Source organism: Mastomys coucha, unplaced genomic scaffold (genome assembly GCF_008632895.1).
Source record: "Mastomys coucha isolate ucsf_1 unplaced genomic scaffold, UCSF_Mcou_1 pScaffold20, whole genome shotgun sequence".
NCBI lineage: Eukaryota > Metazoa > Chordata > Mammalia > Rodentia > Muridae > Mastomys > Mastomys coucha.
In genome coordinates this window covers 28,240,151-28,265,409 of record NW_022196903.1, presented here as the reverse complement: position 1 = coordinate 28,265,409, position 25,259 = coordinate 28,240,151, and the positions used below count along the sequence as shown (strand labels likewise).

The 25,259-nt window shown below is 38.0% G+C and overlaps 1 protein-coding gene across 2 annotated transcripts in view; it reads right to left on the bottom strand.

The window, feature by feature from the left end:
• Window positions 1-25,259, bottom strand: part of Exoc4 (exocyst complex component 4) — a 750,249-nt gene that overhangs the window by 697,773 nt on the left and 27,217 nt on the right. For both annotated transcript variants that reach the window (XM_031381454.1, XM_031381455.1), the window contains exon 4: window positions 7,006-7,190. In XM_031381454.1, the coding sequence (XP_031237314.1) occupies window positions 7,006-7,190 (185 nt within the window). The remainder of the gene's footprint in view (window positions 1-7,005; window positions 7,191-25,259) is intronic.

Sequence of the window (25,259 nt, the reverse complement as noted above, 5' to 3'; positions counted from 1 at the left end):
GATAGTGTTCTACATCCACTTTCTCTTCTAACACTCTTTCTCTCCTATTTAGTGTTAGGGGGTTGGAAGAAATTAGGGTACAATAAGGGTTAAAAGGAAGGTACAGATATAAGAACCTTATAAAATAGCTTAAAAAGTAAACAATGTGCCAACAGTCCTATTATGTAGCAAACCTCAAACTCGAGTTCCTGCCTTAGCCTCTAAAGGACCAAGTTACAGGCATGTACCACTATGTCTCTTTGAACTCTCAATTTTTTACTCTTAACTCTTCTGCTACCTGCATGGTACTCCCACGAGGGACTCACAAGAGGATGAGGTCTACCCACATCCCTAGTCCCCAGATATGCAGTCCATAAAACCAGTATAATCACTGAGGAATATAATGCTGCTACTGTGCAATTTTGAAAAAGTTAATTTCAACTATAAATGACAGGCAAATTATATACATAATTTAAAAATATGTAAAGACCTAGAGGAGTTATTTATATAATAGAATAAATAAAAATATCAATAAACAGGAAAACAGAGACATATATAGCTGGAATACTACCTGTCATTTCTAAAAATAAACAAGTACAGGTTGTGCCTTTATGTGGATGTTGGTGTATATACACACTGAGTGTCTAACAACAGTGTCTGTGAATGAGTGCTGACGTGTACACACTGAGAGTGTGATGGAGTGCCTGTGTGCAGAGTCTGGTAGAGACATACTTCTACCCACACAGATGACATGGGATTCACGTTAGACCATAATCTACAAGTATGTTCTCAATATAAGCCTAAAAATATGTTTCTGAAAAATACAGGGTAATAAATGGCTTGCTACTTTAAAAAACATAGCTGCTAAACTTTATAATCAAAGCCAGAAGGACCTTCAAATGCCAACAAATTTTTAGAAAATCAATTTATTAAAAAACTCCATTTACACCTAATATTCTTCCTCCTTCCCTCCTTCCTTCCCTCCCCCCTTTCTCTTTCTCTAACACACACACACACACATTCACACACACTTTCCCATAGGCTTTAATTGTATCCTCTGTGAACACTAATTCAATGGCAAGTGCCTCTGGAAATAATTTCTAGGGTTTCTCTTCAACTTCTTTTTTATCTTGTGTTTTTTAAGACAGCTCCAGCTCTCCTGAAACTCAATATACAGACTAGGATAGCTTCAAACAGATATCCATCTGCCTCTACCTCCCAAATGCTGAGGTTAAAGGTGTGTACCACTACTCCTGGCTTTTCCTGAATTTTTATGAAAGGACTTGGTTTCAAAAATGTAAGTGGACATTAGCCCAGAAGTTTGGAATATCCAAGATACAATTCACAAACCACATAAAGTTCAAGAAGAAGGAAGACCACAGTGTAGATACTTCAGTCCTTCTTAGAAGGGGAATCAAAATATCCATGGGAGGAGATACAGAGACAAAGTTTGGAGTAGAAACTGAAGGAAAGACTACCCAGAGACTGCCCCACCTGGGGATCCACCCCATATACACTTACCAAACCCAGACACAATTGTGGATGCCAACAAGTGCTGACTGACAGGAGCCTGATAGAGCTGTCTCCTGAGAGGCTCTTCCAGTGCCTGACAAATACAGAAGTGGATGCGCATAGCCATCCATTGGACTGAGCACAGGGTCCCCAATGGAGGAGCTAGAGAAAAGACCCAAGGAGCTAAAGGGATTTGTAGCCCCTTAGGAGGAACAACAATATGAACCATCCAGTACCCCCAGAGCTCCCAGGGACTAAACCACCAACCAAAGAGTACACAAGGAGGGACTCAAGGCTTCAGCCGCATATGTAGCAGAGGATGGCCTTGTGGGACATCAATGAGAGGAGAGGCCACTGGTCTTGTGAAGGCTTGATGCCCCAGTGTAGGGGAATCCCAGGACAGGGGAGAAGGTGTGGATGGGTTAGTGAGCAGGGGAAGAGGGGATGGGATGGGGGGGGGAGTTGGAGGGGAAATGAGGAAAGGGGATAAAATTTGAAATGTAAATGAAGAAAATATCTAACAAAAAAATACTGATTAAAAACAAAACAAAACAACAACAAAAAAAAAAAATCAGAGAAAGACTCCACACCTACTCATTTACCAACTAGAGTCATGAAGCCCAGCAGAAAGGCAGGTGCTATTCAGCACAGCACATTACATGGACCTTAGCTTTCATTTCACAACAGAGAAAAGGCCTCTCCTCACCAGGCATCAGAGGGGAAACTGAAAAGATATTAATTAATTTCCTCATAGGTCTTTGAGTCTGACAGTTTAGAAAACAAAATAAGCGAAAGACTCTTCAAGTTCCTAATTAATAAGAATGCTCTGAATTGTTTTATTTTGAGAGAAAAGTGAATAGCAGATCTGCTTTAAATACACATGATAACTTTTATTTTTACCCCACTCAGAATCATCCACAGCAGAGTTGAAAACAACACAGCAATTATTGATGCATATCAATGTGTACTGTGAGTGATCACAATCAATTGTGAGTGATGTGGGTTTGGTTAAATAAAATGCAACACTATACAAGATGACAGATGTATGCCATACCACGACAACCAAAGCCAACCACCACCATAATTAACCCAAATCCCACACCGCCGAAATTTATCCAAGGACTTTCTGGCCACAAATTAACCACCCACCTTGCTAGGGCCTTCGTCAATACATGTCTGATTTTCAAGTCCATGAAAAATGTTCTTTCATCTTTTTAAAAGACCAGTTAGAAGTCCTCTAGCTTGTAAAACATTTGTTTTTAATTACAGCCTATTTCTGCTCCTTGGATTTGTAATTGCTAATTTGAAATCCGTGGACATGTATGTGTGTGTGTGTGTGTGTGTGTGTGTGTATGCATACATACATACATATATATAGTTGAACCCATATATATACACATATATGTATATGCATGTGTGTATACATACATATATGTATATATAGTTGAACCCATAGATATAGATATAGATATATATACACACACATATATATATGTATGCATGTGAATGTGTCTGTGTGTGTGTGTGTGTATGTGTGTTTAACTATTACAAAACTCCCAGGTCCAGCTCATTTGGTAAATTTGATTGTCGAAGGCAGATGGAAGTGAGTTAAGCTTTACACTATAAAATTAATAACTAATATAGTCACCTCTGTAACAGAACAGCTGTTCTGTCGAAGATCAGAAATGTTCATAAAAGTTTGTTAAATCAGACTGAGCTGCAAAATATCCATCAGAGATAATATAATGAGATGGGAATCACTAACATAGTAATTCTGTATAGTTCCAAGATCTGGCTGAAAATACTGAAAAACAGGGAGTGATTTAGAAATCAGAAAAACTGAGGAAAAAGTAGAGTCATGTCTTAAAATGACAGATCAAAGGTGAAGATTATATAAAATAAAGTGGAGCTAAACTGTTTAAATTAAAAAAAAGAAAAGAAAAATAGAACTGAAAGATAAAACAAAAATATTTATATAAACAAGGAAAAATGCAAAGGAAAAATAGAAAAGAAGGAGCAAAAGGAATCTAAAATATGCTTCACACACTTGAACACAAAAGTAGATACCGAACCCACAGGCTCTGCAGTGCTCTCTACCAGTACTGCATGTCAGAAATGGCACAAAGAAGAAAGGTCAAAGCAGGTACAGGTTCAAGATACACATCCAGTGTCAAAGGATGAACTATCTTTTAAACAATTTTTCCACTGACCTCATGTGATGATAAAGGAAGTTCTATACAAAAATATGAAGAGCATAACCCACTAAAAGGCTGGTGTAATAACTATCAAAATACATGTCTGTCCACGTACTCAATATGCAGGCCTACACATACATACCAGGAAAGGCACGCATGCACACATGCTACTACTCATGTCTGCCATCTCAGATTGTCTTTTCAACTACTAAACCTCATTTCATTTCAAGGAAAAAGAAGAAAATGTCAAATCATCAAGACTAACTATTTGTTATTACTAAAGTAAAGCGCACCATAGGGCTTCTAGGAGAATCCTCTCCTGCTCTTCACTCCTCACTTCATCTGTCAACAATGGATGTTCTGCATAACCCTTCTAGGAGCCAACTGGCTAACTACAAATATGCCCACTGGTTTGAATTTGATTTAAGGGTCCAATAGTATATCTCAGAACTCTTATCTAGCATATAGGTCTTTCTCTATATGCTAGAGGTCATTCATTTTACGCTGTTGTGTTACATGAAACAAATATTCAATTCATTCAGCCATGATAAGCATTAAAGCTGTATTGAGTTTTGTAAGGAGCAACGAAGTCGGTTTGGGGGCGTGCCCCTTTTTGTGGGCCATGGGATATGATCTTGAGACAGAGTCAACATATCTAGGACTTCAGGCATGCCGCACTACACCAATCTTAGTGGGTTTAACAACAATATCACAGCAAACATCCTACTACATATATTTTCATAAACTGGCAATATTTTAAACAGGATGTAAACCAAGAAATGGAATTTCATGGTTAAACTTTATTTTCTAGAAAGGCATATTGGTTATTCAATCAAAGAGAAGAAACTATTAATTTTCCCCACTCTTACGAAGATAGCATGCTCTGGATGTCTTTGGCTGTCTGATGATCAAAAGGCCATACTTGATTTCTCAAGTCTGTATTTCTCTAATCACGATATGTGTGTATCTACTTAAGGTTTGTTTAAAAAAAAAATTCACCATTTCTATTTTATTATTCTGAGGAGTAGTTTCACACTTTAGAGAGTGAACCTTACTATGTATTTTTTTAAGTCTATGTTTTAACTCTTGTTCCACTTTACTATGTTTTCAGTTTTGAAATAGATAAATTATTTAACATTATTATTTATGAATTGTCTGATTGCTTAGAAAAGCCTACTCCACGCATACTCTCATATGTTAATGCTGATCAGATTTTATCATAAAATTTTTATATCTGTCTAGAACTCTCTATATATAAAAGATGGGTATCTAAATTTACTTCTGTGAATCGTAAGCTTGGTTTCAGAACTCTACTTTGTCCCACAATGTCTCTGCTTGCACTGTGTTGCTATGCTATGAAAAACATCATAATCTACTTGAATGGCACATGAAGAACACCTCCCTCAGAAATTCCTTTCTTCGTTTTTCTTTTTTTTTTTACAACTGTTACATACTTATTCTTCTAAGTAGACTTCAGGTGTGACAGTATCAAACATATCAACCGGGTTTAAATGGATCAGACATGTATGTGCCGTGAGGCTGCCAGTCTTCATATTTGTTCATTTCTTCAGAATCCAGCTTTTACTATGTCGCCCTACTCTCCCCCCCTCTTTTTCTCCCTTCTTTTCTTCTTCTGCCTTCCCACCAGAGATCTTTGGTTTATTTATTCCATTTCATTCTGCGTATGTGTAGAATGTACACACCCATGTATGCATGGATGTGTGCACAGTCACATGGAGGCCAGAGTTTGATGTCAAATGTCTTCTTCAATTGCTTCTATTGATTGCTTCTGTCTTCTATTATTTGAAATAGAGTCTCTCATGGAACAGAAATATCACTGCTTTGGATATGCTGACTGGCCAGCAAATTCCTGATATGTTTGTCTCTATCCCAAATGCTGGGCCTACAAACACATGTACACCTAAGTCTGGTTTTTGTAAGGATGTTGGAGATTTGAACTTGGGTCCTCTCACTCTTATAGCAAATGTTCTCAGTAACTAAGCCATCTTCCTAACTACAATTTTGTTGTTGTTTGTTTTGTTTTGTTTTGTTTTGTTTTGTTAGACAGTGTTTTCACTCTTTAGCTAACCTAGAATTTATTATGTAGCCAACCAGTCTGGAGCCCATTCAAAACTTTCAGTTCTTCACACGTGGTATCAAAGTAGAAATGGTGATACTAGAACGGAAATAGTTAAGTAGACATAGAACTAGGGATGGAGATGAGGAATGGGAGGGAGACTTAACAAAAGTAAAGGATGCATAATAAAAGTCATAGAACTCTATTATGCTATAAGACAATTTTAAAATAAAAGAAAAAACAGGAATGTCCATGTGCATTCTAATTACAATTTCTGAGCTTCTCATTATTCTGTTCACACTGTCGCCAGCAGAATACACTACTAAAAAGGTAACTGACAGTTACTCATTCTCATCTAGCCTTGAAGTAGTTCTGGAGTACAAACCCAGTAGCTCAATATATGCACCTAGCAGTTTGTCTACCATCCATTTGCTAAACAGAAGTAGGAATTTCTCTTTCAATGTCCAAGTCTCTGGCTATACAGAAGCACCGCCTAGCACAGGACACTACTCAGCATGCACTACTTCCAGTGATCTCCTAGTATACAGCGGGATAAAAAGGCATAAATGTGAATATTTCAGTAGACAGTGCATGAAAGACCATCTGAAAAGTTTTTACATTTCTCTCTAGGAACATAACAAGGATAGCCATTATGTGTAGCTACCACATAACTGCAATGATTGACTGTCTTAAGATCTAGCCTGACTCCACTTCATATCTAAACTAACTTAATGGTTTTCCTGAGCCTAGTGGACTGTAACACATAGGACTGTGCTACAAGTCAAGGATTCAAAGCAGACTTTCTTCCTTAAACCTCTCCTGAGCTCCTCCAGATCAAATTAGCTAAAGCTGAGAAGACCCTACTAAATCTTCAACTTCAGTTCATAGATCTCAGTATTTTTATCACTGCTAACTTCTCTGTTTAATTGAAATTCTTTCTCAATTCCTTCTGAGAGCACAAGAATGTCTTTGATCCATAAGTAACAACATGCCCACGGGACATGTTACTTACATATTCTTAGAGAAGAGGACCAGAACAATACACAATGAATGAATGAACAAACCTTGATGTTACCCTCTCTGAATATGGCATATTTTCTATTATAAAACCTTCTATGAGTTCAGAGACAGTATATTACATGATAAGGAAAATTAATCACAATATTCTGGAATTCAAAGAATGTTTCTTCAAATAATGTTACTGGCCCCAAGAAATTGTAGTAGAGGGGCTCCTTAACCAACCTTATCTTCCCCTTTTCCTTGTTACGCTGTACAACCCGGCTAGTGGATTTGATATACAGATGGCGGTGCAGTTCCTCTATGAGAACCAAGTGCAGGTTCATCTTCTTGCTGTGAAGTTCCAGCCTGAGATCACTGAGTCCTTCCACCTGGAGCAGCGGACCCTCCAGAGACTCCACTGCTGACACCTAGAAGGGAAAGAAAGCCAAATAAGTACAAAGAGTCTTGCAGCCCCATAAAGAGAAAGAGTGGGTTTTACAGTACCATCTAAAAGGAGTAATAGGAACTGTGTTATGCAATATCAGACTGCAGATTATTATGTGAATTAACCTTGTAAGGCCCTTAAGGACTTGCTAAAATAAATACAACAAAAGAGAAAAATAAAAGAAAATCTTGACAAAAGAATGCATAAGGCATGCAAAGCAACACAGCAAAGCCATAAGTACTATTTACTCCCACACACATTGTTTGTCCAAAAACACATGTAAAATAACTACATCAATTCATATTTTCACTAGAATCTCAATGCTGATGTCCGAAATCGACTTCCTGGGGGGTGGTACTTTGTTTTGTTTAAATTGTTTTGAGACAGGGTCTAACTATGTGTCCCCAGGTACCTTCAAACTCACACTCCTCTTGCCTCAGGCTTCCTAGCACTGAAACACCACACTGGCTTGAAATCAACTTCTTAATAAAAGTTACTCTTTAAAACTAAAATTAAGTCAAGGAATACTTTTTTAATAGCTTATTCTCGTGGTGATTATAAGCCAGATAGCTCTGTTGCATGAGGTTACTCGTGTATCTATCAAGAGCTAAGCTGTTCTCATGTTCTCATATTCACAAGCATATGGAGGTAAATGAACTTTCGCATGCATACTACAGATGGGAAATAGCAATCACGACCTCTTGATAGCCTGATCCAATCTGATTAAGCAAAGGGCACAGAAATGGAGAACTGAGCACAAAGGAGATGCTCTGAGATGGTTGAGAGATTTCAAAGGCAGGAAGGACTGAATGAATGAAATCATAAAGGAATTCCTACAATAGAGAGAGGCTGAAAGTTCCAGGGAATCTAAACTGACTTTGAAAACCCAAGTGATAACCACAAAGTGGGAAGGAGCATATGAGATGTGATCGCCTTCTTTGTGTAAGTACAATTACTTCTCTATGTTATAATGATCTTTTATATCTGGAAAGAAAAAAGGTGAAGAGCATATTCTAACCATTATTACTTGGGAGTGGGGGGAAAAGATGAAGAGGGGAACTTGAGGCTACAAGGTGGAGGGGAAAGATGAGAAAGAAGAAAAGGTAACCGCAAGAAAGCTTGATGAGAAATAAAGCTCTCAGGCTCCCCGAGGAGTTCAGGTTAATAGCTACTCCTAGCTTAAGTTATGCTTCTAAATATTTCAGGTAGAGGTAGTTAAAGGAATAATAACACCATTTATAACAGGGTAACACCATTAAATCTGATTATAGAGACAAAATGATCCTCAACACTAAATCACTCATATAAAAGCAATAGTTAATAAAAGTCATGAAATGAGCCAAATGGTGGTAGCACACACCTTTTATCCCAGCCCTTGCGAGGCAGAGACAAGCAGATCTCTGAGTTGGAGACTAGCCTAGTCTACAAACATAGTTTCAGGACATCCAGTACTACACATAGAATTCCTGTCTCAAAAAGAAACGTCATGAAATGCATTGGTAACAAAAAATATTAAATCACAGATCTATAGTGATCTAAGGACCTGAAAGCTTCTAAGGCAATGAATACAGAAAGCTCTGTGGCTGTCAAATACAAACCAGCCCAAAATGACTTAAAAATAATAATAATAAAGTGCAATGGCTCACCCATAAACACATCACTTGTTTTGTGATGTGCTGAAATCAAATGTCAGCAGCAAATAAGTTTCCTTAAGTTTAAAGCAGGAAAGAATCAAAGAGTGGAAGATTGACAAGCTCTGGGCCAGCTCTGCCCTCTGAAGCCTGCCCATACATTCTCACACTGACTTGCAACTGCCCCTTCTATGACAGCCCCTGGGCCCTGGGCAACCTGCCAGTAATTCCAAATGGAAAGGCAGACTCTAAAAATGACCAAAGTATCCCCAAGGGAGGAAAAGCAACAATAAATTCATTTATATTCACGCCTTTAAATGGATTTTTAACTCAAGTCTCTAGTAAAAAAAAGAGGACGCATTAACCTTCAGTGACATCTAGATCCAGAAAATAAAAAATAATTTGGTAAACCACTGGCCCATCATGTAGCCTTATCCCTTAAGGTAATTAAATCCAACCAAAATAGTTAAGCTTAAAAACCACCCACAGCACAGCCACACTTGACTTGCTTGTAGGAATTCGCATGAAGAGATTTAATTCATATCCTGAACACAAACTCACATAACAGTGACAACTTCCAAAGCCACTCAATCAAAAAAATGAAATAAAAAAGTAAACTTCAGGTAAAAACAACACACTATGCCTGGCAAACAGTATTCACAGAAATTATTTTTAATAGTACCTACTTATTCAATACAGCACTTGAGCAAGTCATTTAAACAAGCTTTCTGACTATGTTTCCTTGAAACCAAATATAATTTTTATACATGCACATACACACACACAAGGCCAAGGGTAGTCCTAGAACTTCAAACTTTAAAAATCTCAACATAAAAGAGAATAGAGAGCAGTGTCTGCAGTGATTTGAATAAGAAAGGCCACATAGGCTCACAGGCTCCAGTGCTAGGACTCCATAGGCTCACAGGCTCCAGTGCTAGGATTCCATAGGCTCACAGACTCCAGTGCTAGGATTCCATAGGCTCACAGGCTCCAGTGCTAGGACTCCATAGGCTCACAGGCTCCAGTGCTAGGACTCCATAGGCTCACAGGATCCAGTGCTAGGATTCCATAGGCTCACAGGCTCCAGTGCTAGGATTCCATAGGCTCACAGGATCCAGTGCTAGGACTCCCATAGGCTCACAGGATCCAGTGCTAGGTCTCCCATAGGCTCACAGGCTCCAGTGCTAGGACTCCATAGGCTCACAGGCTCCAGTGCTAGGACTCCATAGGCTCACAGGCTCCAGTGTCAGGACTCCCATAGCCTCACAGGCTCCAGTGCTAGGACTCCATAGGCTCACAGGCTCCAATACCAGGACTCCAGCTAGTGGAGCTGCTTAGGGAAGATCAGTAAGTGTGGCCCACTTGGAGGAGGGTGTCACTGGAAGTGGGCTTTGAGGTTTCCAAGGTCCACGACAGGCTCAATTTCATTCTCTCCCTACCTGCAACTTGTGGATCGGATGTGTGCTGTCAGCTATGTCTGCAGTGCCATGCCTTCTTGCCAGTGGCCATGCATCCTGGTATTCTAGGGTATTGTTGTGACAGGCCTGACCAAGCTGCTGTTTATTAAGAATATGGAAGATTTGGGACTTTGGATTAGAAAAAAACAGCTGAATGCTGTAAGCAGGGCTTAATGGACCACCCTAGCAGAAACATAGAAGATAGTGGTACTGAGGGCAATGTAGACTATGGAGGCCCAGCTCAAGAGGTTTTAGAGGAGAGGAGTATTAGAGGCCATTCTTGTGATATTTTGGCAAAGAATGTAGCTGCTTTTTTGCCCTGTCCTTAAAATCTGCTGGAGACTAAATTGAAGAGTTTTAGATTGATTGCTTTGGCAGAGGAAATTTCAAGATAGCATAGTACAACTGTGGCACATGGTTATTAGTGATCACCCTTAACATAAATAAACACACAATGAAAAGCAGCAAGTGGGGCAAAGTACAATATAAAAGGTACAGTTTGAGGAGAAAGGAACAGCGGAAAATGTAATAGTGGTTTAAAGAAAAGCCTAATGCTAAGTGAAGCAGAGAATGACCTCAGGACAAGACCAGACATAGTTAATCCTGAACTCTATTTTCTCCTAGGCCTAAGTAACAAGGAAAGCTTATGCAAATGTTATTCAAGGAGGAGGCCAGGACTCCAGCCCCAGTAAGCAGAATTTGGCAGATTTGGTCAGGTATCTGTATTTAGAGTCAAGAGGACATAGGAAATGGGTTGTGTAATCTTCCATCTCAGTAATGGAAGGCCACTAAGGCCAGGCCTGTGACAAGGGAGTTCCTGCTGGAGGCCCAGATAAACTATTACATGAAGCTGTGAAAGTGAAGCTTAGATTGCATAGGGGACCCCAAGATGTGGGAGGTGCCAGAGCTATGAGATAGCTGCCAAGGAGAAATGCCACAGCAAGTGAAACCAGCCCAAGAGAGAAATGTGTTGTAACGAACAAAGCTGGAAGGAGTGGGAGACTGGAAAAACCCTCTGAGAATCTGGAGCTTATCCTGCTGGATTTCAGTGTTGCTTTGGTCTAGGACTTCCTTCATGTCCCCTTTCCTCCTTTTCAGAAGAGCAATGTGTATTATGTGCTATTCTATGTTGGAAGTATGTAAGTTGCTTTTTTATTCTTATTTTTCTAAGATTTGTTTATTTATGTATAAGAGTGCTTTGTCTGCATGTATGTCTGTTTGCCAGAACAGGGAATCAGATCCCATTACAGATGGTTGTGAGCTACCATATAGTTGCTGGGAGTTGAACTCAAGACCCCTGGAAGAGTAGCCAGAGCTCTTAACAGCTAAGCTATATATCTCTCTAGCCACATCTTTTTTATTTTTATAGGGGCTTACAGTAACCTCTTCTGAGACTGCCTCGAGTTTCAGGTTGTGGACTTTGAACTTCTGCAACAGTCTTGAGACTGAAAGACTATGGAACACTTTGAAGTCTAACTGAATGTATTTTGCACTATGATATGACTACAAGCCTATGAGGGCCAGAGAATGGACTGTGGTGGTTTGAAGGAGACTAGCTCCATAGGCTCATATGTTGAATGCTTGGTTCCCAGTTAGTGGAACTGCTGGGAGGATACTTGCTGAAGAAAGTATATCGCTGGGGTGGGCATTAAGGTTTCAAAAGCCCACGCCAGGCCCCGTTTTTCTCTTTTTGCCTGCAACTTTCTTATCAGATTTGAGCTCTTGGCTGCTGCTCCAGCACAATGCCTGCCTGCCTACCACCATGTTCCCTGTCATAATAATCATAAACTAACACTCTGTAACTGTAAGCAAGCCCCCAGTTAGACAGTTCTTTTCATAAGTAGCCTTGGTCATGGTGTTTCATCACAACAACAGAAGAGTAACAGTCTCTTGTGACTATAAAAAAACATAGTTGTTTTATTCTGGAGGTTTCAGAGTCCACTTACAAAGTTAAAATTTCGGAAGTCAGGCAAGCTTTTTAGAATATAGAAAATGGCCATTGTATAAATTAGCTCACTGAGTAAGTCAGACAATTTTCCTATCACACAGATGAAATACCAGAGATAAACAACTTCCAAGGAGGAAATTTTTATTTTCACTCATTGTTTCAGAGGTTTCAATCCTTGAAGACAGAATCTTTTTGCTCTGGGCTTGTGGCAGCACCGTACATATGGCAGAACCATGAGAGAGAAAATACCTTCTCACCTCACAAAGCCAAGAAGCCAATTCTCTGATCCAGGGCACCTCACCCCAAAGATCTAATGTATTTCTACCAAGTCCCACCCTCTGAAATTTCTACCACCCAGGAGTGTGTCACAGGCTGGTGATCTTCAGAATATGGGCCTCTGAGAGAGTGAGTTGACATGGATCACTCATCAAATAACATACCAATGAAGCAGTAACAGGAATTTAAGATACTGCTGGATTAGAGATACAAGAAATTGGCTTGAGGAGGTTAGAATTATCAAAATCAGATTCATAAGTATGGCAGCCAACACTGAATAATGTCACAAATACATATTAAATTTATAAAACTCGACAAACAGACAGCATTCAGAATGTAGATGATTAGCAGATGTCTAAGTATCTCTTCACAGAACTGATCTCATATATTCATACATGAAGTAGTCTTAACAAACTCCTAGAATTCTCCAACACACATCATTCTTAGAGTTAGATTATTACATTTTGAAAAGAATCAACTAAAAATATTTGAATTTTTCTTCCATATATATTTTTTAAATAAACTTCATAGTAAATAAAAAAGAAACTATAAGCAGGGAACTTTAAATATTTCTTGGAGAATTTTGTACATATTCACCCTCAATCTCTGAACTCATCCTAAATCCATTCCACTTCCCATCCAACCCAACACTGCACTGTTTCCATCCCCTCCCCACCATCAGCCAATGACGAGGCTCAAATATTCTTGGATGTGTGCCTACCAGTGGAGCATAATCAGCTTATCAGGGGTTACACTCAAGAGAAAACTCACTCTTCCTCTCTTAGCAGCTAGGATTTGCTAACAGTGCTTTCATTAGAGGTGGAACTTCATGCCCACCTTGCCTTTCATGCTGGAATTCCATCAGGTTTAGGCTTGAAAAGAGCTTAATACATGGTGCCCTAAACACCGTAAATAGATAGATGCAGCCATCCTGCTGGAGGCCTTTACCCAATCCAACAGAACGTTAGCTCTCTAGTCAGCAAGATTAGAAACTGGCCATAACAAACTGGTTTACAGTAAAAACCATATTTCCTTTAAGATTATGAAAGGATTTGAAAATAAGCAACATTTTCAAAATGTTTTAAGAAATGACACTAAATAGGACAGCATGTCATTCAGTATAGAATACTATCCACGTTAAAAAATAAATAAAAATTTAAAAAACATTTCTCTACAACATACAAACACAGGCCAAATGTAGAATTACCAAACCAAAAGTTCAAAAGCTTTTGCCTGGTGGTGACATTTATGACTACAATAAATGAAGGTATTCATAATGAGAATGTAGTGGGCTACTGAACTATAGTTATGCCATCTCATGAAAATATTCCTAAGAATACTTTAAATGCTAAAGTCTCCTGTGTAAGACTGGTCTCTGGGCCAGTCCTAAATTCCTATGCGATGTGACCCTGAGCGAAAGGTTAATGCCTGATCATTTAACTGCTGCCTCTCTGCTTCCAGAAACAAGACTTGCTTGCTACAGATGTTCAGAGCTGCTTTTCCATATGTATCAAAACTGTGGGTTTTGCCCTTAAAATTTTGAATCAATGGAGATCCAGGCTGTTTCCTGCTAATCAGCTTGAAACAGTCATACTAGAAATTAATAACGACTCCACTGAACTTATTCAGGCCTCTCTAGGGAGTTTTTCTCCACAGGTATCCATAATAAAGGACTGTCATGACCATTTGTTTCTTCCTACACTTTATTTCTCAATTTGATAGTATCATCAAGAACTGGAAATCATAATTTCATAGTTAATTGACTATCTTCAGCAACCCTTAGACTTTTAAGTAACAAACAATCTAATTTTTGTGTGTTGTCGTGAATCTGTAGAAACATTTTAAGGAACACTTTGAAGTTGGCCATTCTGAGCAACTGTCATTAAAGAAATGCTATTAAGAAAATAATAGATTTATTTTTTAATTTGGTAGAGGAGAGATTCACAGAAGTAAATGATATTAGGACTATCTCAAAAGAAATTAAGATACAAGCCAAAAAAGAAGAGAAGCAGGAGGCTTCAACCTCCTTCTCCTATATAGCCCCCTACTCCCAAGTATCTTCCTGAAGAGGCAGTGAACTGTAGACTGCCAGACGCACCAACCTTCAGGCCTCCCTGTGGATTCGCTCTCACTTAGATTCTAAGCAAGCACGAGACCAGGAATCCTACATCCTCCTACTTCCAAATGCTTCTACTTTGCTACAGTTAATTTGTGAAATTTTAAATACTTATCAGACACAAACTAAGAAAAACAACTGAATGAAGCTTTAAAGATAATAGATTCAGGTATTACTGCTTTCATGAGTCATAATGATCAAATGCTGGCTATTTAGCTTGTTTCCAACTTGTGAAAATTGTCAGACTCACAGCTGGTAAAAACAAAGAACAATCTTGCTATCCCACAAAAAACATGCAAACAAAGCAAAAGTAGCAAGACAAAGCAATTGTTTTCCAAAAAGGGTTACCAGAATCCAAACCAGTCTAGTAAGCACTCAAAGGGCTATGTATCTCCTGTCCCTATGGGGCGGTGGGCTATGTATCTCCTGTCCCTATGGGGCGGTGGGCTATGTATCTCCTGTCCCTATGGGGCGGTGGGCTATGTATCTCCTGTCCCTATGGGGCGGTGGGCTATGTATCTCCTGTCCCTATGGGGCGGTGGGCTATGTATCTCCTGTCCCTATGGGGCGGTGGGCTATGTATCTCCTGTCCCTATGGGGCGGTGGGCTATATATCTCCTGTCCCTAAGGGGTGGTGGTGTGTCCCTATGCGCTCAATGGTGAGGGCTGGACTTCTCAAGTGGAGGAGACTGGCTCATCCACAACAGGAAAGGAGAAGTTTCAGGAAATAGGAGTCCTTGCTATAACTTAATCACTTACTTTACATCAGACTCTAACAGAGTACAGGAACTAATCACTCTTGGGGACTAACACTGAAAAGAAGATTACAAAGAGTATCTTAAAACAACAGTCTTGAGCAGAAGCCACATCAACTTTAAAAAGAAAAAAGATATTGTTGTTTAGCCGCCTGTCCAGATAATATTTACAGACTTGAGCTGGGCCTTCCCTGGTAGTGATGCTTGTGGCCAAAGATAATAGTTTTGAAGCAATTTTGAAAACCTTTCTAGTTTAACCTTGAAAAGGTCTAGTATTTGCCTCCTTGAATGTACCTATGAGTACATGCAGCCAGGAATAAGTAAACCCATTTATTCCTGAATAAAAAGTTTTTGGAAAGACATTCTATGTGTTATTTTTTTAGGCTGATAAACCTAACAGTTTGGGGAGCAGAACTGAAAGCTTTGCTATTATCTGGGCTATCCGAGCACTATCGTAAAATGCTGTGTCCTTTACAGAACTCTAAAAAACGTCCTCTTCCAAAATACCTGTACTAAGACCTTTCCTTAATGAATTCCCACTCTGCTAAATACACACACACACACACACACACACACACACACACACACACTGCTTCCCACCATTCTGTATTTGACTGCATCAGATGAATAGGCACATTTTTACTAATAGATCATAACACCGTAAGTAAGAAACACGAAGTTCATAAAAGTAAATCCTGTTCACAAGAATCTCCACTGCTAATATAAACTCAGTGATGTCGCTCACTTAACTTTTGTCTACAGCATGACAGCTCAATGGTTAAAACAGCTAGATTACTCAATGAAGAAAACGTTAGGAGTAAAAAGAGTTGCAGTCTATAAAGCAGAATAAAAGGAGTCCATGCAAGGCTCAGAGAAATAATGAGGTTTAGGTGAGGTTTAGGAATCTATAGGATAAGCAATTTCTGATGCTACCATCCCTGGAAAAACCAGACTTTTTGATTCTCTGTAGTTCTATACTCCCAGTGTCTGAAGGCCTCAGGGCTATTGATAGTCAGCTACATAAGACAGACACCCCAAGATAGCTGTACCACAGTGGAAGGCCTGGAGTGCCTGGAGCAAAAACATCTTTTTCCCCTGAGTCCTTAGCCTGTGTGCTAATCAACAGTTACCAGGTCAGACTATCAAAACTGTCCATTCTTAAGCCAGTCTGATAACACACCACTGATCTGACTTATTCAGGGTCCATCTCCCTGAGGAAGCCCATACCTACAATGCAGACTCAGCATATTCTCACCATTACAAACAGGATGTGGTCTAGCTCCACTCTCCTTTCATTATTGCCAGGGTTATTGCATGTTTTTATTTAATAAACCTTCATCAGCTCAAATGAAGGGTTGTGATTAGTTGAGCTAACAGCCAAATGATAATGCTCCAGAGAGATATCAGTGCTTGTTGGTGCATTAACAAAGAGAGAAGAAGGGCTGAGGTCAAGCACACCTCAAGTAAATGAAGTGATATTGGGTACTCAGGGCTTAATGCAATAGACTGCCTGAGAGATAATGGAATTTACAGAATAAAGCAAAGAACAAGAAGTTATTGATACATGCATGAGGAAGGAGGGCCTGTAAGATAAAGTATCAGCAAATTTTAAAAATCTGTGAATTTCTTCTTTCGATTTTCAAATCTATCTCAGAAAACAAAATTCCAAGAGACCAAATGAAAATTGCAGCTTCATGAATGATTTCACCACACTACTACCAAATGAAACAGACTCTTATTAAGCTATTCTTGAACTTTCTTTTGACAATGCACTCCTAAGTTTTCATTTCTTTTTTGTTTGGTTGGTTTTGGTTTTTTGTCCTTTCTACATTTGTATTCTGCCACAAATAACTCATATTTCATTAAAGCTAAAGTTTTGTGGGGGTTCTGTCTTGAAGTAGAGCCAACTAGATTTTCTAAGATAGTCCATCAGCCCAGACTTCAAAAAATGACACTAGCTGACCGATGAAATGCATACATTTTTTTCTTATGAGGTCTTGAAAGGTTGACTAGATACATATCTTGATTTTACTGATGAGGGGAGGGTGTGTTGTTTTCTTAAGTTTTATTTTTCTTCCAAATTCTAAAAGTAATAAATGTTTAATAAAGGGAACTTGAAAGACAACAATTCACAGAGGGAAATTTCTTTCATCAGAATATATATGTATATGTATATGTTTAAGATATGTAAGACATGTATATATATATGTATATCTTACATATCTTAAACACAGCTTCTCTTCATTTGTAATAACTTAGGAGCATCAGCACATAATAAAGTCTAGGACTGTGTTGTGCTATCATGACAGTTCACACTAGTGTGTAAACTAGTACATCACAAATGACTTAAATAAATTCCCTATCTCTAATTCATTGCAAATGTCTTTTTATCACAATCTTACTGTGATAAATAGCTATGTCTACAAAAACATAGATGCAGGTACTCCTGAACACAAAATAGTTGAGAAATCTTCATTAACATAAAATTCTACAAGTAGAATTCCAATCCCAGAGTTCCGAGGCATAAAACCAAATTAAGAGCCTTATTTATTCTTTAAAAAAAAAAAAAGTTTTACTTTCTCAACTAAATGAAACTATTATCTAGTAAAATATGACAAAGAAAAGGACTGTACATGAAGGGGCAAGGGAAGCTCCTGTGTTCCCTTCAATTTTCAGTTCTCACAGAGCCCTCTGAAGAGTATTCAAGTTGTTTCTCCACAAGCCAGAGAACACTAAGAAAGACATTCTCTTTTAACAAGTGTCTCAGTCCCTACACTTACCAAGCCTCTTATTTGTTATTCTGTGACACAAAAAGGTTTAGAACAACTCTCCTACAAGTTGGAGAATCAAAGTCTCAGAGGATCTCTTCAAACTCATACCTAATCTAGATAATTTCCGGAATATTCTGCATGTGCCTCTAAGGCACTGAAAATGTTGAGCAGCGTCACAGCCCCTCACTAACATGCACTCTGGGTATCCCATAAAGGAAAAGGGGAAGTTTGTATTTATAGCTAAGGAAACAAAACAAATTAGGATCAGGATGTATATAGGAGAAAACAGACTTTGGAACAAGTTAACTCTATACTGTCAAGCTAAGTAAAAACTACTAAGCACTCTTAGATCATAACCAGGCTGAGACACTGACATCTATCAACACAGGTTACTGTAATTTAAAATGGCACAAAGATCTGGCTCACATTTGGCTGAAAAACAACCAATCAAATATATCTGTTCAAAGAAGCCTCTAGGCAAACTGAAACCAAAATGTAATGGATAACAACAATTAACTAGAGCATTATTCTAGATGAGTTTTCCTCTAAAATCAAGTGTGAAAACACTCATGTAGTTTACCTGACTGAACAATGTGTGCCCTGGTAATACTGGCATTAGGACAGCAACACTGTTTGCTCCTGTAAACAGGCCCAAGACTATTGTCTGGTTTTTTTTTACTTCGCACTTGATAATGATGATGACAATGATGGTGCATATAACATTTTAAATCTTTAGACTGCTTTCAGTTTGACAGAGCACACCTTACACGCAATTATCACTTTTATTCTCATAACCAATAATATATTTATCATTTTTATAGGTAATGACACTAAAAATCAGGGACAGAAAGTGATTCACCTCTCTAGGCTAAAGGCACTGAAGACTTGTTGAGGCAAGTCCAGAATCCAAAACATCTTTGAAGCCCTTTGCCAAGGTTTCCACTTTTTCCAGGATTGTTTCCACTTTGTCATACTCTACACAGCCACCACTTGTCAATTAATATAGTTGTACCCTAATCTCAACCCACTAAAGCCCTGAAGAAAATCAGAACAGCAGCAGATTCAAGAGGCATATGAGCAAGATTAAAATGAGTGCAAACTTGTTGAGTTTTGGCCTAGCCAGCTTAACTATTGCACTAAAGTCTTCTAAACTACATAATCTACCTGAAATATCAGAATATAAGCCACCTGGCACCAGCTACGTCCAAACTGCAATAAAGGATGGCAAAAACATCGGCAAACATTTCTACAAGAATGTAAACATCACCACTTTAGTCTTACACAAGTGCAAATGCTTCACAGCTATTCATACTTTGAGTTGATGTTAAATACAAGCAAGGACAATTAGTCTTGCTTCATTCCACAGCACAAGCTAAACCCTATACCAAGAATTATAAACTGGCCAGATTTTTCTTTTGGAGATTGTCAAAAGTGACCAAAGCCAGCAGCCCACAACCAGAGACTTTCATCAGTCTAGGTTGTGGCCTAGACTTTACAATTTTTGAAAGACCCTCAGTGAGCAGTTTAGAAATCACTGCTCCAGATAAATTAAATGAAAATTGCTAAACTGCATGAGGGACTGACACAATGAAATAGAATTTCTATTGATTTTAAAAATAAAAGAGGTAAATGAATAGCAGATTTAAAAGAAACAAAAATGAAGGTACCTACCAAACTGTCTGATTTTTAAAAACCCTTACCATCAAAGCCAAATACAAACAAAAAGAGATTTGAACAGCAGGAAAAATAGATACTACAAAGTTTTGCGTTTTTATTCTGTAAGAAAAAAAATGCAACTACCACAAATCTATTCATTACTTTGGGACACAAAAGCCCATTCAGTCAATAACTTTGTTTTAGCTTTTCCTAACTTAGCAGACAGATGCTTGAGGAAATGAGGGCTTTCAAAAGATGTTAAAAGCAGCCACAGAGGGTTACCCCAAAATCACAAGCCATATCAGCCCTACCCCCACTCTCCCTAATATCCCTTTTTTCTCCATGTCCCCCACTGTACTTATCATACGATGAACACTATTTCCTGTCTCTCACCCTGCTGACACATGAGCTCTTCCAAGGTTAAAAACTCCTTCACAACCATGCCAACAGAAGTGACCAAAACTTGTATAACCACATGGGTTTTTTTTTTTAATGGTCTAGGGCCTGTAGAGATGGCACAGCAGTTAAGAGCAATGTCTACTCTTCCAGAGGACACAGGTTTGATTCCCAGTACCTCCATGGGCAGTTCACACCCATCTGTAACTCCAGTTCCAGAGGATCTGTTGTTCTTTACTGGACTTCCTGGGTGTACCAGGCATGTAAAAGGAGCAAAGTCATACATGCAGACAAACACCAATACAGATAAAGTATGTACCAAATAAAAACTTGAATAGCTATAAATATTCAAAGAATTTATAATGTGCACTGTGGTTACTTTAAATCTTTCAATAAACCTCAGAGCTATACAGAAGCCTTGACTCGATCCTTTAGTAAAGATAAATGACTGGCCACAAGTCATACTGCTGTTAAGAGTCAAAGCTAAGATTCAAGTCTAGGTCTTACACAACTAAAACCCACACTGGCACACACCATTCTCAATATTATCAAACAGCTTCAAAGAATCATATAAACTGAAAATACTACAATATGTTTATTACAGGATTCCAGAAAACTACTCAATTAAATAGCTCTTTAACCCAGATAGGACCATATTTTCAAAGCATAAGTAAAATACCTCTGTTAGACAATGCTCAAAGAAAGGCATTCTGGGAACCTCTGGGGAAAAGACAACTACATAAATATGTTATTATAATTATCATAATAATCCTCATCTGACTATATAGCTATGGATTCTTTTTGTAAAGGCATATAAATAAAGACAAAATGATTAAAAAGACATTCAAAATCTCTACAATCTCAGGCAGGCTTAGAAATGAAAATTTATTTTAGTCACAAGTCTTATGTGACTGTCAGCTAAAGTGCTTCTAAACGACTTACACTGGCTTGGTTTCTACTGATTGAATGCAATTATGAATTGACTTCTATAGCTGATAAATCAGAACTTGTGTAAGTGGTTTTCAAAGCGTTCCCTACAATTTTCATATGATGCAGACTTCTACACACAAATTCTCCCTGGGAAAAAAAAAGTTTATAAAAATATTAACTCTCATAAAATACCTTCCTGGTTACTCATGCCACTGGGAAGAAGCCACTATTCTTATATTAATAATTGTTTCCAGAATTAATCAGTCATTGTACATTAAAACCAGCAGCTGGAGTGTTTTTGAGGGATAATGAAACCTGTAACAAGGCATCTTCAGCCGTCTTTTCAAGACAATAAGGGAATTAAAATTTCAATTTAAATGCAGAGGTTTGAAACACGCTTCACTGGCAAAATTACTTCAATTAATGTGAGTGGAATACAAAGCCAGACTGCAGAAATGTGATGCAGCAACCAGAAATTATGTCATTAATGTGCTTGCATCAACCCAGCACAATACTGCAAAGGTCTAATTTAAACCATACATATCACAAAGCTACAGGCAACAATATTAATCAAGCCTCTGATTTCTGTGTGGCTTCTTGTTGGATCATTTTTAGCTTTTCATAAGCCAACAGCAGCTGTTTACCTTAAAGAAAGAAACAAAAGGCTGGGCCGACTTGCAGACATTACCTGTCATGACAATTTAATTATTTTATGCAATATTCTGGTTATCGGATCAAAAGGAGAAATAAAATTCCATCTAAGAAGCCAAGCCTACAGCTACAAAACAGGGCAAATTTTGAAACAGGAGTAGCAGGAGATGGCAAGAGCCATGGGTCACCACTGATTTATTTACTCTGGGTTTATTAACCTACACTGTGGAGGGATCAAATTACTACATATCTATATCTGCACCTGCCTCAAAATGAAAATGCAAAATCTTCTGTCAAACAAATCCAAGGAAATCAGTGGGGCTTGAAAACCTGGATTGTTTGTCTTTACTTTCCTCTGATGCATTTTAGTGCAGATTTCCATTTGGACCCTGGAGATTCCTTAAGTAGATTTTACTTGTAACAGCATATAGCCATGGAGAGAGGAAATGTGATTGTATTTTCAATATGAAGTCAGTAAAGGAGCAATGGCAGACCTTTACTACACTCATACACCCAAGACTGGGGAAGAATATTTCCAACCTTTTGGGGACAGGATGGACAAATTGCTATACATTTGGATACACCAATTTCTTTAATCAAGCATAATTACCTCTTCTATAAGATAGTAATACCAGAAACCCATCTATCTCAGCTCTAAGAGTGAAAGGAGTTGATACATTTCCCATATTTACAATGCCAACACTGAGTAGGTACACAATCATATTAGCTCCATTGAAACTGCTTTTGCTAATTTAAATATTATAAAACATTAGAAATCAGAATATTTTGTCAAAAAAATAAATGCACCAATCAGAAAAGAAAAACCACAGCTCCTGGAAAAAAATATCTCTAAGAAATATCATTTCCTCTATGTATTAAAGTCTTTCACATACTTACCCATATAACTAATGATCTGTGAACTCTGACTCTATCAACATCACTGTTGTGGGAACAGGTAAAATAATAAGCCCCAAAATCAATGATCTACCACATAAATAAAAGCAATTATATGATAATGAAATTCATGTAGCTTATGAAAGCATAAGGAAAAACACACAGTATACTGTGTGTTTCTGAGATACTCAGAAAGCTGAGTAAATTTAAGTCAAGTCCAAGCAGGTGGGATTGGTAACCACTCCTGGAAAATATATAGTCAATTAATAAAGAAAACCAGGCCAGCAAAATGATTCAACAGATAAAGGCATTTGCTGCACAATCTGACAACTTACATTCCATCCCTGGACTCGTGGCAAAGACAGAGAAATTATTTGTAAAGGCCCTCTTCAGACCCACAAAAATAGACTGAGACATTGTGGGAAAGTTCAGCCCATCAGGGTGCAGAGAACAAGTGCTGTGTGGAGCTCAGTCCTAGCTGATCCATCTACAACACAAGTTCTGCGCCTAAAGCTCAAGGGCCAGAGTGTAAGGGGCAGAAACCCTGGAAAAGCCAATGATCCGGGAAGTTACTGTGAGAGTGCATCTCCTAGAAATGTCAGAGAAGCTACACCAACATGGCTACCTAAACAAGACCCTGAACAAGGACAACAGCAACACACAAACTAACACAAGGGGGAAATCTCATGGGGCCTTCAATCCTAAGAAACCTAGAAAAAGAACCACAGCACCTAAAGAATTCAGAGAGCAGGAGAAATAATCCTCTCCAGGGAAAAGCTCCCAATTTGGCCATATTTAGGAATATATATACACACATACATATATATGGTATATGTATGGTATATGTATGTGTATATATATATATGTATATACATATATATATATATACACATACATATACATATATATATGGTATATATACACACACACACACATACATACATACATACATACATGGGAAGGGTTGGAAGGAGAAAAGGAAAGGGGGTAAAACTGATAATAATTATATTTTCATTTTAAAAAACAGTATTTTTAAATGATAAATGTTAAATAGAGAAATTAGTCCATCTTTATATACAACAAATAACTAGAAATTATTAAAAACTCATTATTTTTAAGCCCTCAGAACATAGGTTTACATTAAATGTAATGGAATATACATAAAACTGTAAGGAATATATTTCTAAGCATTATCGAAAGACGTTATTGAATAAGCAAGCATCATGTTCACTAATATGAAGACAAGACTGCTAATACACAAACTCCCTTAAAGTCAAGGAAATTCTTTATATCTTTTTGTGTAATTTGACAAACTTAACTTACCATGGAAGAAGAGAAGGTCAAGAGAGTATAAGTAATTTTGAACAAAATGACAGACCATTTTACAAAAAGGCACAGACAAGACCAACTGAACAAAACAAAAACCTGGAGATGGATACATATTTGAAAATTTGGCATATGACATATAGCATTATAAATAAGAAAAAACATTCAATAAACACAGCCAACTGGCTACATAAAGCAAAAATATAATTAGATCCCTGGCTCACAGCATAAATAAAAATGGACTTTTGATGGGTTAAAGAAAAAAATAGAAAATTATCTTAAAGACAATAGGATGAAAATTTTTACTTAAAATTATATTCCTTAAATAAGGTTGAAGCACTTTTTTGCATTAAAAAATTTCATAATAGAAGATATCATGAACAAAGTAAAAAGATAAACACCAACTCAAAAACAATATTTATAACCCATGTAGCAGACAAAGGATTGGTATCCAGAATACAAAAACAGCTATAAACAGGGAGGAAAGGAACAATGTATATTACACACTGGCCTTGTCTGAGAGAGGACGGCTTGGCTCCTCAAACACAAAGATTTTACTTAGAATGGATAATCACTATAACAAACTACTTAAAAAAAGTCTTAGACTTTTATTAATTAGTAAAAGAGAAAATAAATAGTTTATTCCCATCTGCAAAACTGGACAGATGAAGTCTATGGCTTAAATTTCTTGCCCTCTCCCACCAAAACACAACCAACTAACTATCCTCACACATAATTAAGACCAATTATCCTGGATTGCTTTCTGTTGCTACGACAAACACAACTTGGGAAGAAAGGGGTCCATTGTAGCTCACGTACTACAATCCTTCATCAAGGGAGGCAGGCCAAGGCATGAACTACACAGGCAGAAGCTTGAAGCAGGAACCAATGGAGGAAGGCTGCTTGCTGGCTTGCTCCCTGACTGGGGCAGCTACCTTTAATACATACCCCAGATCCACCTTTCTAGGGAAGTTATGACCCACCTACATCAAAGAACAATTAAGACTATATGCCACACAAGCATAAATGCAGGCTAACCTGATATAGGCCATTCTTCAGTTGAGGTTCTCTCTTACAGGGTAACTCCATGTTTGTGTCAAGTTGACAGCTGAAGCTATGACATCAGTCGAGAGGAGAACAATAAAGACATACAGAAACAACATAGAAGTGGCTTTCCAAGTATGCCTCTGTCCTGTTAACAGACTGTTTACATGAGTCTGGTTTCTTTTAACCCCCATCAAATGC